Source organism: Taeniopygia guttata, chromosome 20 (genome assembly GCF_048771995.1).
Source record: "Taeniopygia guttata chromosome 20, bTaeGut7.mat, whole genome shotgun sequence".
NCBI lineage: Eukaryota > Metazoa > Chordata > Aves > Passeriformes > Estrildidae > Taeniopygia > Taeniopygia guttata.
In genome coordinates, this window is record NC_133045.1 from 7,773,165 (window position 1) to 7,786,327 (window position 13,163).

General features: G+C 62.5%; 1 protein-coding gene across 2 annotated transcripts; it reads left to right on the forward strand.

Annotated features, from left to right (window-relative positions):
- Positions 1-312: 312 nt before the first annotated feature.
- On the forward strand, positions 313-12,737 carry VSTM2L (V-set and transmembrane domain containing 2 like). 2 transcript variants are annotated; one of them, XM_030288799.4, is made up of 4 exons: positions 313-574; positions 7,554-7,726; positions 8,831-8,881; positions 11,418-12,737. In XM_030288799.4, exons 1-4 carry the CDS (start codon positions 463-465, stop codon positions 11,727-11,729), a joined length of 648 nt encoding a protein of 215 aa, XP_030144659.3. In that variant the 5' UTR covers positions 313-462; the 3' UTR covers positions 11,730-12,737. The 2 variants fall into 2 exon arrangements, with proteins under 2 accessions (XP_030144659.3, XP_030144660.3); XM_030288800.4 differs by having other exon boundaries at positions 315-574; positions 7,557-7,726.
- Positions 12,738-13,163: the final 426 nt, after the last annotated feature.

The window sequence follows — 13,163 nt, forward strand, 5'->3', positions numbered from 1 at the left end:
GCGCCGCGGGGCTCCGGCCGTGCGGTGCGGAGGGTCCCAGCGAGGCGTGGGAGTCCAGGCGGGACGGGGGTGCTGAGGGGTCCCGAGTGGGCGCGGCGGTGCCGGTAGGTCCCGGCAGGGCGGAGGAGAGGTCCGGGTGGGGCGGTATCGGGGGTCCCGGCGGTGCGGGGCGATACGGGGGGGTCCCGGCGGGGCGGTATCGGGGTGTATCGGTGCCCGGCCCCGCCCCGCGCAGTTTGAGGATGAACCGTGGGAGAAAAACTTGGGGGGTGCGCGCGGGCCGGATCCCTCCGCCGGGCGGGGGAGGCTCCGGGCGAGCCGCGGCACCGCCTCGGCGCGCGGCGCCCTCCGCGCGAGGGAAGAGCTCCGCAGCGCGGCGGCGCCGGGACCGCGGCGCAGCCCCGGGGACAGGGCTCGGCCCGGCGGCGCCGCCGCCCCCGGGACGGACGCGCCCGCGGCAAGATGGGCGCCCTGGCCCTGGCCCTGGGGATTTTCCACTACCTGGGGCTCTACCTGCAGCTCGGCGCCGCCTCCCGGCACCCCCCGTGGGACGCCCCGGCGGCGGGCAGCAGCGGTGAGGCGGCGACGGCGGCCGGGGCTCGGGAAGGGGGCGGCTGAGCGGCGGGAGCTCCCGGGGCTCGGTGCCCCGCGGGTCGGGGCGGCTCCTGCCCGGGCGGCGGGACGGGCGCGGGGGATCGGGGATCCCGGTCGGGCTCCGCCGCCGAGGGCAGCCCCGTGTCGCGGTCCGTCGCGCCGGCGGCTCGAGGAGCGGGGGGCAGCCGGGGCGAGCTGGGGTTGGGCTTCGCCGCTCCCGTCTCCGGAGCCCGGGGGGCGGCTCTGCCTTCGCCGCCGGGCTGCCGAGTCGGGGGCTCTGCACGGTGCGTCCCGGTGCCTGCAGCCACCCGCACCCCGCGTCCGTGAACCTCCCGGTGCGCCTCCCGGTGCCCGCCGCCGTCAGCACCCCGTCTCCGTGTGTCTCACGGTGTCGCCGCCACCACCCGCACCCCGCGTCCGTGAACATCTCGGTGTGCCTCCCGGTGCCGCCGCCCGCCCCGCCGTGCGATGCCCCACGCCCGGCAGCGGCGCTCCCCGCCGCTCCCGCTCCTCCGCTCTCTCCGGTGCACGGTGGTTCGGCGGGTCCGTGCTGCCGAGCCCGCTGGGATCCACCGGCGTTGGGAAGGGGAACCTCTTCCTGCCTCCCGCACCCTCCGGTGAGGAACCTGGCGTGGGGGCAGCTCCCTCGTGGGTACCGAGAAGGTGACAGGGCACCAAGCCCCCTCGGAGGCGGCTGCTGAGACCCTCCTCGCCCTCTGTGGAGCGACACGGGCACATTCAATCTCAGCCCGAGGAGTGACCACGGGGACACGCTGGGTGCCGGGTCCCAGCTCTTCCCCCACCCAGCTCCGGGGCCTCCCGTGTGCGGAGGGACCCACTCCTGCCCCAGAGCCTCCAGGCACACGACATCTCGGGCTATGCCGGGGTGGCAGGTATGAGGTGTCCCGCAGTTTGTGGTGTCCCGCAGCAGTGCTGGGCTGGCAGGCACCTATGGTCAGCCTCTGCATTGGGGGTTCACAGCAGGAGAGTTTCCAGACCTGCCAGGCTGGCATGCCAGATGGAAAGGTGGGTGAAGAGCCTCCATTAGCCACTGCTGCTCCCCACAAAAATTCAGCAATAGGCAAATAAATAGTGAAATGGTCGCTGTGTGGGAACAGGGAGCCAGGGAGATGAAATATTCTGGGAGGGCGAGTGCACTTTGGAGCCACATTACAGCTTGCTACTCGAGCAGTTCTGCAGCAACTCACTTAATCACAACAGAAACCTTTATTAACGATACTGAAAAGCAGTGAATAAGTGGGTCATGTATAATAAGCCATTTGTGTTCAGTAGGTGAATACCAATTTGATAAAAGCTGTGTGTGCTGAAAACCTGTATAAATCGCTGTTTAGCAGATCGGAGACTGATCATTTCATTACTGGCTGGTGCAGCTTTCCTTGCACACCACGAGTCCAGCAGCTTGGAGACGCGGAGCGGGAGAGGGGCTGTGGCCAGCGGGATGGGTTCGGCTGTGGCTGGCGGGCAGGGGCAGGTCCTGCCAGGCTGTGCCCGCAGCAGGCAGCGCCCAGAGCTCGCTGCCATCTCTGCCCGGTGCTGGAGGCCTGCAGGAGCCTCCACGGCATCGCAAGGCTCTGCCACAGCCCCAGAGCGCGTTCATTCTTCCTTTCAACTTGTCCGCGCCGGATGCAGCCAGGGAATGGACCGGGAGCAGTGTATGCCCCGCAGGCATCTGCGACCCCTGGGGCACGGGCACCTCCCCATCCTGCCACCCCACAGCGGGCAGCGCGGTTCTGCTCGCAGCTGGGCAGCCACGGCTGTGGGGAGGGAAAAGTCACAATCAAAGAAAGTCCTTTACCTGCCGCCACAGCAAAGGTTCTGCCTTTGGCAAGGATGAAGCCAGGATGGGCTCCAACTGCCCCGTGAGAGCATCTGAGCCGCAGGATTTTTCCCACCATCCCTTCCCTACCCACAGTGCTGCTGCCTCTCCCCCTTCTCTCCTCTCCTCAGGCTGGCTCCTTCAATTATTCATGCCCCCCATTGCAGCCTGTGCACGCTGGGCTGCTGCCATCGGCTTTCTCATGCGCTGGCTGGGAAGCTCCAGCCGCTTTCCCAGCTGCTGGCCCTGGAGCGGGGCAGGGGAGCCGTGCCGTGAGGAGGAGGAGGGAGCTGCCCGGCTTCTTCCCGGCATCGTGCACAGGCGATATCGCCTCGCCTCAGCGGAGCCGCGGCTGGAGGCTGGAGGGAGCGGTGCCCCGGCTCCCCAGGGCGCTGCCCTGCTCCGTTCCCGCACACCCCAGTGATTATTCTATCAATTACTTTCATAAACACTTTGCATTCTGCCGGATTTTTGCACACTTCCTGGTGGGAATTCTCCACGCGATGTGTTTTTCCTGCTGCTGTTCGTGCAGTCATTCAACGCAATTACATCTGACACCTCTCCTCATCAAACGTCTGGGCTTTCTCTTCCCTTGAAGCGGCTGACAGACGACGGGCCAGACACTGGGAATTATTACGTTAGGACAGTGACAGCTAATTTTAATCATAACGTTCCCTGCGAGCGAGGCAGGAATCAACCAGCGGTCTGGGAGCTGTGGGCAGCACGGCAGGGCTGGAGTGAGGACCTGCGGTGGGCCAGGGAGCTGGAGGCTCTGCACTGCTGCCTCTTCCTAAGGGGCTGCTCCGGGGAACAGTTGGATGCCCAGGTGGGCACCTGCTGGGCCCTCTCCCCTTCACGGCTCCTCTGGGGTTTTGGTTCATGGCGTGAGTGGGATTTGTGCATCTTGGGACAGACAGCCCTTCCTGGCCCTGTCCTTGACAGCTCTGGCTCTCTCCGAGCTCCTCTGTTCCGTGGCTGTTTCCCCTCCTGCAGGGCCCGTTCCTGCCTGGCTGTCCCCTCCCTACGGCTCCACCTGCGGTGGGTGCCCGGTTGAGCACCGGGGATGTTGGCTGGGCTCGGTTGTGACGGGTACATTAATGACTTGTATCGTGTGCTCCGTGTGAAGCTGGGTTGGGATGAGCTCAGCAGTGATGGGGTGGGCAGAGCCGGGCAGGAATGTGCCGTGCCCGTGAGCACCAGGCACTGCCAGCTCTGGGGGATGGTACCAGCACCGGTGTGTGGTGTGGGCAGCTCTTGGCAGCAGCTGCCAGTGCCAGTGGCTCGGGTTTTGGGTGCTGAGTGTGAGACCGGGGGGACTGATCCTGTCTGCCCCCTCCCATTCCTACTGAATGATTCCAGGTGAGAATCCTCCCCTGGCTGCTGGGAGCCATCCCCTGGCAGAGAGCAGCACCAGAGCGAGGGGTGGCTCCAGGCTGGCTGCACACACTGTTGGAGCTCCACAGGGAGCTGTCAGAAAAAGGCCGTTTTAGGGCTTTGCTACTTATACTATCAAATAGCAGCTCTTCCTTGAGCCTCTTGGGAGGGAATTTTCTGAGAACTGTGAGTCCCCAGGAGCCAGATGGGAGCAGCAAGTCCCCTTGCATGGGCAAAGCTTGGTGTAGCCGGGGCCAGACTGGAGACACTCACCACTGACCTTGCTCTTGCTGAAGGGGTTAAACATTAGGGGAGTGGGAAGCACTGGGGCAGGAGCCGGGGCAGCCCAACACGAAGGGGCACTGTTGGAAACATCTGCAGTTTTCAAGGTTAATTCCATCTCTCTGGTGAGGCAAGCGCTGGCCTGATCACAATCACCGAGTTAGGTGGGTATTTCTGTTTTTAATTCACATACTGAAAATCTGAGCTCCTTCTGCTGCTCATATGACAGTAAAGAGGGGCAGGGCAATGGCGTGTGGTGGGAGCCTCGTGGGAAGGGAGATGGCCGGAGCGGAGCAGCGCTCCCCGCCGGGGCCGGAGCCGCTGCCCGCCCGCCCCGCGGTGTGTTCCCGGTGCCCCGGGGCCAGCAGCCCGGCTCGCAGGCTTGTCAGGAGGAGACACATCCACAGCTGTTCGTGCCGCTGGGAAGGGGACCGATACCCCCTCGGTGGGGTATCGGTCACACAGGCACCGCCGTAGTGCCCAGCTCTCTTCTGGATCCATCCGGAGGGTGCCTCCCGATCCCCCAGGATGGCTTTTTCCCAGGCAGGCTGTGCCAAGACCCTCCCAGGAGGGTCCATGTGTCTCCGGGTCTCTGCCCTGTCCGTGTGCCGGGTGCCTTTGCTGCCGGCAGGACAGGGTACCCCTGGAGCCGGAGCTGCCGCTGCCCACCAGCCACGGCAGCCGTGGGCTCCGGGCAAGGGGAGGGTGCTGGGGAGGTCACGGATGGTGCAGAGGGGCTGTGGGTGGCCGGGGAGAGTGTCAGTGGGTTCTGTTGGACTCATTTGCTTATCCCGCAGCGCTGCAGCACAAACCCAGCAGGTCAGAGCCGGCCCCACAGCAGGGACGCAGGGCAGGGGCTGGATGGACACTCCAGCGGCCGGAGCAGGAGCAGAGGGACATTTCAGCTCCCCCAGTCCCTGTCCCTGCCCAGCGTGGGACGGAGCCAGCCCCAGCCCCACCGCCTGCTTGGCTGTCACCCCACCAGCCCAGCTGCAGCTCCGGTGAGGGGCTCCAGCCCCCTCGGGCAGAGAAAGAGGCTTCTGACTCCCGGCTTAGGGAAAAAAAATCCCTCCCGGCACAGGAACCGGCGCTGACCGGGTGATTAACAGGCATTTGCAAATGTCCAATGCATATTTCATTGTCCCTTGATACATTTTTACAAAACAATTAGCCTGAGTTGGTGCCCGTGACGCTGCTCTGGTGCTGTCCTTGGTGGGGGCTGTGGTGGGGGCCGTGGAAGATGGCACAGCCAAGGAATGGCAGGCAGCAGGCAGAGTCCTGCAGGGGCTCCTGGGGCTGCACGGGGGGATGGAGCAGGGATCTGGGGGAATTTCCAGGCACTCGGGCAATGCATGACCTGCTCTTGCTCCAGCACAGCCCCATCCCCGCTGCTGGAGCCCCCTCCCCATGCAGAGCGTGACCAAGGTGAGGGATGTGCCCACCACAGGTCTGGCTCTGCTTTATGAGAGCACCAAGCTGTCCCAGCAGGCGTTTTCAATTCTGTTTATCTGTGTTTCCCCATTGAGTTCATTTTATTTCCCCTGATTTTTATTTCCTGGAAGATTTATTGATCCTGGTGTTCTCAGTTTATGACAGGTAGCAGGCCATAAAGCACAGGGAGCAGCGGCCCCCTCCCTCCTGCTGTGGGGATGTGGCTCCAGTGTCAGTGGGGGGAGAGGGATGGGGCTGGGGGGACAGGGACTGGGACGCTGGGGGGACAGGGCAGTGGCCAGAATTGGTGACTTGTTCAGTGTTCACAGGAGCAGTGTCCAGGCAGCTTGGCCAAGCCAGTGCAGGGTGATGCCCAGCCTGGGGGGACCCAGATCCCCACTGGTGTCCCTGTGAGGGGCAGGGCTGGGGGGCACTGAGTCACCTCTGCCCAGGCGGGGCTGGTGTCCTCGGCACCCATCGGGGAGGCACATGGTGCCTTCAGGACATGTCTGAAAAATGTGTCCCCAGCAAAAGGTGATGACCCTGGGTATCCATCTGCAGGATCTATGCTCCTCTGGATGTGCTTGGAGGTGGCTGAGCTCTGGGGTTAATTAGTACATACGCTTCCCAATTAAAATCGGAAAGAAAGAAGGCGCTTGATTCAATCCAGCCTTTTCTCAGCTTATCTGCCAAATTCCCATCTGTGGGAGCAGATTTTAATTGTGTTCACAGTAATTTGGACCTGGCTGGAGCCCTCAGGCCATTGCCCCACCTCTGCACTGCTGGAGCTGTGGTGGCTGGGGGCTGGTGCAGGCTCTGCTGGGACCCGCTGGCTCTGGCCATTGCTCCTGCCAGCAGGAATTCTGGGGGGCAAGAGCCTGATCCTGGCTGCAGCCAGGGAATGGGGGGGTGAGTGCTGGGTAATGACTGGACACAACAGCCTCAGCACCACTGTGGCATGGAGAAACCCTTTGTGCCCCGCTGCTCCTCCCACATCCCTCACTCACCAGAGCTGTTCCCTTGCCTGGGGTTCCCTCCCTGCCCGCCACAGAATCCATGTGGCTGCTGGCACCAGGCTCTGGGTGAACACAATGTGGGAACAGCACTGGGAACCCCACCAGGACCCTGCCTTGGTAAACCCCAGCGTTGGGTATTTTCCTCTGTTCCCTGCTGAGATGGATTAAAGGAAAGCGATAAGTGGATGGGATTTCCATGCGTCCAGAGGGACAGGGAGATATTAGCAGTATTAACTTTTTGTCTGGGCTGGTAATAATTGGTTTTCAGAGGGATCAGGGCTGGAGAGAGTGCTGCTCCCGACAGGCTGTGTGTCCCAGAGGGCTCCGGTGGCTCCGATGGGAGCTGCACTGTGGCTGTGAGCCGGCAGCGCCGGCAGCGCGAGGGGCTGAGTGAGGACAGGAGCACAGGGCACCCTTGGAAGCCAAAGCAGTGCCCGGGGTGTGCAGGGGCAGGCTGCCCTGTGCCCATGCTGTGCCACGGAGAAGCTGCTGCACCGATGGTGGCAGCAGCGTTTGCCGGTGCCCCGCACACCGGGGCCGTCTGTACGGAGGAACAACAGTCTCTCCAGAGGAGATGAAAAGAATTCTAATTACATCTCTGAACAATATTTGTTTTGAGCAAGGAAAGCAAACCATATGGCATGTGGGAGCCTGTTTGGGGCCGCATTAAGTGAGGATTTGTTTTTCAGTTATGTGCTGCTCTGAGTGAGATGCGATCGGGCTCTATTTATTTCCTTCACCTCAGAGGTGTGGCAGGTCCTGCACTTGTTCTGGGGCAGGGCCTGAGGGATGCTGAGGGAGCAGGCACCTCTGCTGGGAGTGGGGAGGGGACACTGGTGTGGGAAAGGAGAAGCTGGGGATGACGAGGACCTGTCTGCTCTGCCGTAGGGGCTGGGTCTGTTTGCCAGGGAAGGATCCAGGCACTCCTGGTGACTCTGCCTGTGTGGCCGGTGGCATTGTCCTTCACTGGGACAGTGCAATGTCCCCGCAGGCACCCACAGCCCTCGCTCTGTCTCCAGCAGCTCTCTTCACCGAGACCCCCCATGACATGACGGCGCAGGCGGGTGAGGATGTGGAGATGGCGTGTTCCTTCCGCGGCAGCGGCTCCCCCTCCTACTCCCTCGAGATCCAGTGGTGGTACGTCCGCAACCACAAGGACTGGACGGACAAACAGACGTGGGCTTCCAGTCAGGTAATGCCCCTCGTCCTCCTCCTCCACGGCAGCAAGGAAAGGCAGAGCCCTTCAGGCAGAACTGCACTTGCCATGGGGAAGGGCTTTGTTTGCAGCCACGGCTGGGTTTTGGTGGGACCCCAACACACAGCAGCAGCCCCGGTGCTGACCAGACCTGCAGAGGAGGGTTTCACCCTCTGCTCTGACAGAGAGCAGCCGAGGGTCCTGTGGTACCATCAATAGGCTGCATGGGCTGCTCGAGGTCCAGCTGCACCGAGGATGCTCCGGGGCCAGCAGGGCTGGGCTGTCCTGGCCGTCCTTCCCAGCCAAGGGGCTGCCTGGCCCATTGCCAGGAGCCATCCCAGGCTGAAGATTTGTTTATTTTTATTGTGCTTGTGCCTTTGCCTATCTCATCACCAGCTCATCCCTCCTGGCCCTGCACCCTCCACCCCTCCCTTGTCCCCTGTTCCCCTGTGTACTCGTCCGGCAAACAGCCTCTCTTTATTTCTCTCTCTGTTCACACAGAGATAAGGGCCAAAGAATGGGAAACAGCTTTGGGGATTTTAATGAGTCTTTATTGTAGTGACTTTGGCAGGGCTGCTGCTGGTGTTGCCATAAACTGAGGAGCCTCAGGGCAGCGCAGCCAGGGTGGGTGGGTCGAGGGTGGGCAGTGCCAAGGGTGTTGGAGGCGTTGGGAATGCACAGCCTGTGGCTGCTGGGGGGAAGGTTGGTGGCAATGGGGCAGTGCTGGCAGTGATGGGGACAGAGTTCCATGGACAGGGGTCACTGCTTGCAGCAGTGATGCCACAGTGATCAGGGCTCCATCCCCGCTCCTGGATTGTGGGGAGCACCTGGAGCTGAGATGCAGTGGGACCTGTGGGTGAGCACCCCATCCTCCCTGGCTGCTGTGCTGCTGCTGCTCCCTCCCATCCCGGGTACCCAGCGTGACTTCATCTGCCCTGGGTGCCTGGGTTTGCTGGGGTTGGGCAGACTTTTCTCTCTTCCCCCTTCTCCCTCTTCCTTCCTGCTTGGGGCAGCCACCCTGGGAGTGGGAAGGGGTCTGGTGGGGTGAGCTGACCATTTCTCTTCTCTCTCTGGTCTCCCCCTACGCTGCTTTTTTCACAGCTGAAATCATCACCACCAGAGGAGCCCGGGAAAGAGGCGACAAAAATCAGCGTGAGTTTGGGTGATGGTTCTTGCTGAGGGCTCAGAAGGACATTCTGCTGGTCCCAGTGCCACAGGCTGGGAACACCAGGGTGGGAGACCTGGGTCTGCCTTGGCTCAGTCCTGGGGGTGACCGGGGTGAGGGGTGGCTGCCCTGCTCTCCCTGGCACCGAGAGGCACAGCCTGGACCCTGAGCCTCGTCCAGCATCTGAGTGGCACATTAATGCCAGGGATAAAATAATCCAATTGACTCGGCGGATTAGCATCCCAAAGCCATTTAGGCTCGTGTGAGCAGAATGAGGAGCTGCTAATCAGTTAAATAAAACACTCTTGGCCTTTTGCTGCCAGGTGTGTGCCCCCCTGGCTCTCCCTGCCTCAGGAGTTCTGCATTTAGGGGTGCCACAGACACAGAGCAGTGCTGGAAAGCGTCCCACTATCACCTGGCAGCCGCTCCTGGCACTTCCATTTTCCTTCACTGAGTGAGCAAGGGGGGATGGGGCTGGTCAGGCACTCGTGGCTCCTCAGATGGGTGCCCCCCACACCCAGGATCAGTCTCTCATCCCTGGGGAGCCCTTCCCAAGGGAGAGCATCACCTTTCAGCACCCACTTGCAGGATCAGTGCATGGCTGTCCTGATGGTAACGAATCCCCCTCCAGGGGTCATGTCGCCTTTGATTAATTGACACCTGCAATCCATATCCAAACCAAAGCAGGCTCCTCCAGGAGCTGTTCCTCACCGGGGTGCTGTGACTCCCTGCCCCACAAACAGCCAAGTCCCAGGACTGCTGCTGGAGCATTCAGGGCCTGGCAGAGCCCTGTCTGCTCAGCTCGGGGGGCTGCTGCTCCCTGCATCCCACCCAAGCCCTGCTCCAGGGGCAGGAGGGGCTGGCTGGTACATGGAGCCACGCTGGGGCCAGCACTCCTTCTCAGCTGAATTGGTGCATGTTTCAGCATAATTAGGCAGTTAATTGCACACTGGGATGGAATTGATGGGTGTGTGAGTAACCAGGATTTATTTTGAATCATTCGAGGTCTCTGCTGCTTCCTCCAGATCCAGCCAGCAGGGAGAGGCTGGAGCTTCAAACCTCTTTTGTTTGTTGTTATTTCAAATGTCCTTGGTCATTAAGTGTTTATGGAATGGAGGAGGTAAATGAGCATGGGCGTTTCTGACGGAATGTGAGGTACAGCCACAACAGCAGGTGACAGGGAACAAACAGCAGGGTCAAACAGTGAGGGGGGGTGGAAATCCCGAGGAGGAGCCACCGTGCCAGGCACCCCTTGGCTGTGTGTTATCCACCAAACACACCTGGTGCTGGAGATGCTTCGCAGGGATGGAGAGCAGTGAAACATGATGAGTTTGGATTTATTTTTTCCCCCTTTGAATCCAACGGCACAGCACAGGGCTGAGCTGGGGCTGGGCACAGCAAATCTGCCCATCCTGGCCATGCCAGGGGCTGTGCCCCATTCCCGTGGGCAGTGAGGGCCGTCGCTGCCCTGCCTGTGCTGGTGGAGCCACAGGAGTTATGTCCTGTCATAAAATCTTCTCTCCTGAGGCTCAGTGACCTGCTGGGCAGCGGCTCCATGGCCACTGGTGGCACTAGCAAATTGGGGTTTTATTTTATTAGTTCTAAATTTCCCAGCCATTAATTTCAGTGACTTCTGGCTCTCTCGATGAAGAGGTTTTTTTTGAAGCTCTTTTCCCATGACAGTCTCAGCATCTGGGCACACTTGTACCACGGCCTGGCAGCTCCTGCCCCTGACTTGTCCTGTCCCGAGAGACCCACACTTGGAGCAATGCAGGGTTGGGGCTCATGGCTGCACATGGCCACTGGGCAGGCCTGAGGTGCTGTTTGGGGTGGCCCTGGCTGTGACCTGTGGCACCAGGTCCCTCTCAGCAGCCCACGGTGTGCAGAGCAGCTGAATGCAGCAGCCTGTGTGTGCTCACGTGTGTTTGTACGTGCTTGTGCGTGCACGTGTGGGCAGGTGTCTTCATGTTCCAGCACTGGATGCCACCACAGTGAGGGGACATTGAGGCGTCCTGGTCTCCTGTGCTGTTTGGGGTGGGTTTTGCCCCTCTCCAGCCACATTTCCAAACACCATAAAATCCTCAGCTAACAAATGCAGCGGTGAGTAGAAAAACGGCCTTTGCCATCCAGCGTGATTATAGGGAACAGAGCCAGGGGCCTCGGGGTGGGTTATAAATCTGATTTATTGACCCAGCCCAGAGCAGCCACGGCTCTGGCTAGTGAGTAAGTCTTAAATTTCATTGGGTGATAAATACTGAGAGCGAATCAATTTGGTAGAAAAGCTAATTAGCCAGCGTGGTTCCGCATCGATCTCTGAGCCCTGCGCGGCCGGGTGCGAGCCAGGGCTTCCATCATCCTGCGGGCCCAGGCTGGGGCTGGGTCCCCCCGCACCACCTTCACCAGCCCTTACCATGTCCTCGCCAGCTGGGGCGTGGCACGGGGTGGTGGCACACGGTTGGGGGTGGCATCTGGGGGGAAAGGGGAGTCCTGGGGCCCCCTGACCGCCCGTCTGCCCCGATGCAGGTGGTGAAGGTGGTCGGCAGCAACATCTCCCACAAGCTGCGGCTGTCGCGAGTGAAGCTGGAGGACGAGGGCACGTACGAGTGCCGGGTGATCGACTCCAGCGACGGCAAGGCACGGCACCACAAGGTGAAGGCGTACCTGCGGGTGGAGGCAGCGGGGGGCCCGGGGCACCCCCAGGACACCGAGCTGCGGGAGGTCCCGCTGGCAGAGCTCTCCGCGCCGGGCTCAGCCCACGCACACCACCACCACCACCACCACAAAGCCGGGAAGGAGCTGAAGAAGCGCTCGGCAGACACCTCCTGTGTGCTGTAGGTGGGCGCTGCGGGGGGACGCCGGAGCCCCCCTCCGCCCCGGACTCAGCGGAGCCACCGAGGGTCCCGCACCCCCTGCCAGAGACTGGCCCCGCCACCCCGTCCTGTCCAGCACCCCTCGCCACCCCCTCTCCCACAGCCGCCGCGGGTTTCTCCCGGGCCCAGCGGTGCCAGGCTCGGCGTGGTGCGGGACCGGACCCGTCAGCGCCATCCACGGCTGCACCGCTGGGGCTGTGCCCGGGGCCGGGGCATGTGCCCGCACCTGGTGGTCCCCATCCCCATCCCCATCCCCATCCCCATCCCCCGGCCTTGTGCGGGTGGGCGCCGCTGCCGCCGCTGTGTCCCAGCCCCTGCCCAGTGGGACCCCCTGCCCACGGGATCCTCCTGCCCTCCCCCGTGCTTCGCAGACCCAGCCGCCTGTCCCTGTAGGTTGCCCCGTTTAGTTGCTCGGTTCCAGCCCCACAGTGCGTATCTAAGTTCCAGCCTCCATCCTACAGCCCGTGCGTATCCCCACAACCCCTCCCTGCCCCGCCCTGCCTGCCCGCAGCCCCCAGCAGCACGTCAAGGCCTGAGCTCAGCAGAGGAAGGACGGCACGGCACATTCCCGCATCGCTGAGCCAGGCAGCTGCCCGTGCTCCGTGCATGCCCGCAAGGTGTGCCCGGGAAGGTGTGCCATGGCGCTGCCCCCTTCACCCATCACTGCTCCTCCCCGCGCATCTCACAGCGCCAGCCCCGTCCCGCTGCCCGTGCTGCAGCGGCTCTCGGCCCCCTCTCGCTCAAGCATCCCTCCCCACCAGGCCACAGCACCGCATTGCCCCGGGCAGGGTCCGGCCCACGGGCTCTTGTGTCGCAGTGCAAACAGCAGAGCCCGTCCCTGCTGCCCCCAGGGGTGGCCACGGCCACTGGGGACGGAGCTGTGGGGAGAGGGGGGTCCCGAGCCTCCCCGCCCTGCTGCCCCCCAGCCTGCCACCATCAGACCTGCTGCAGCTAATAAAGCTCTTTAAACGAAGCCTCTGCGCTCTCTGTCTGTGGCACGGCAAGGGGACAGGGCTTTGGCACTGCCTCGGGTACAAAGGGGCAGAGCTGGGGCGGCTGGACTGGGGCCGGCGGGGATGGGCATGAGGGTGGGCACCAACATCATCACCTACAGCTGAGGGCTCAGAGCTTTAAAAAGCTGCAGCTGGGGAGCTCCTGCCCAGCCTGGGAGCTGCTGCCCTGAGGGGTGCGGGACACAGCAAGGTCCCAGGTGAGCTGGGGATGCTCCATGCTGTGGCTGTGGGGTGCTGGGTGGGCTGCCAGGTGAAATCCTGACACCCACCTGGGCACTCAGACCAGACCTACAGCCTGGTGGGAGGTGGGGTTCCCAAAGCAGGGTGCTGGCTGTCCCTGGGGCCTGGCTCTGCCTGTCCAGTGGGAAAGCAACTCTGAGCACTGG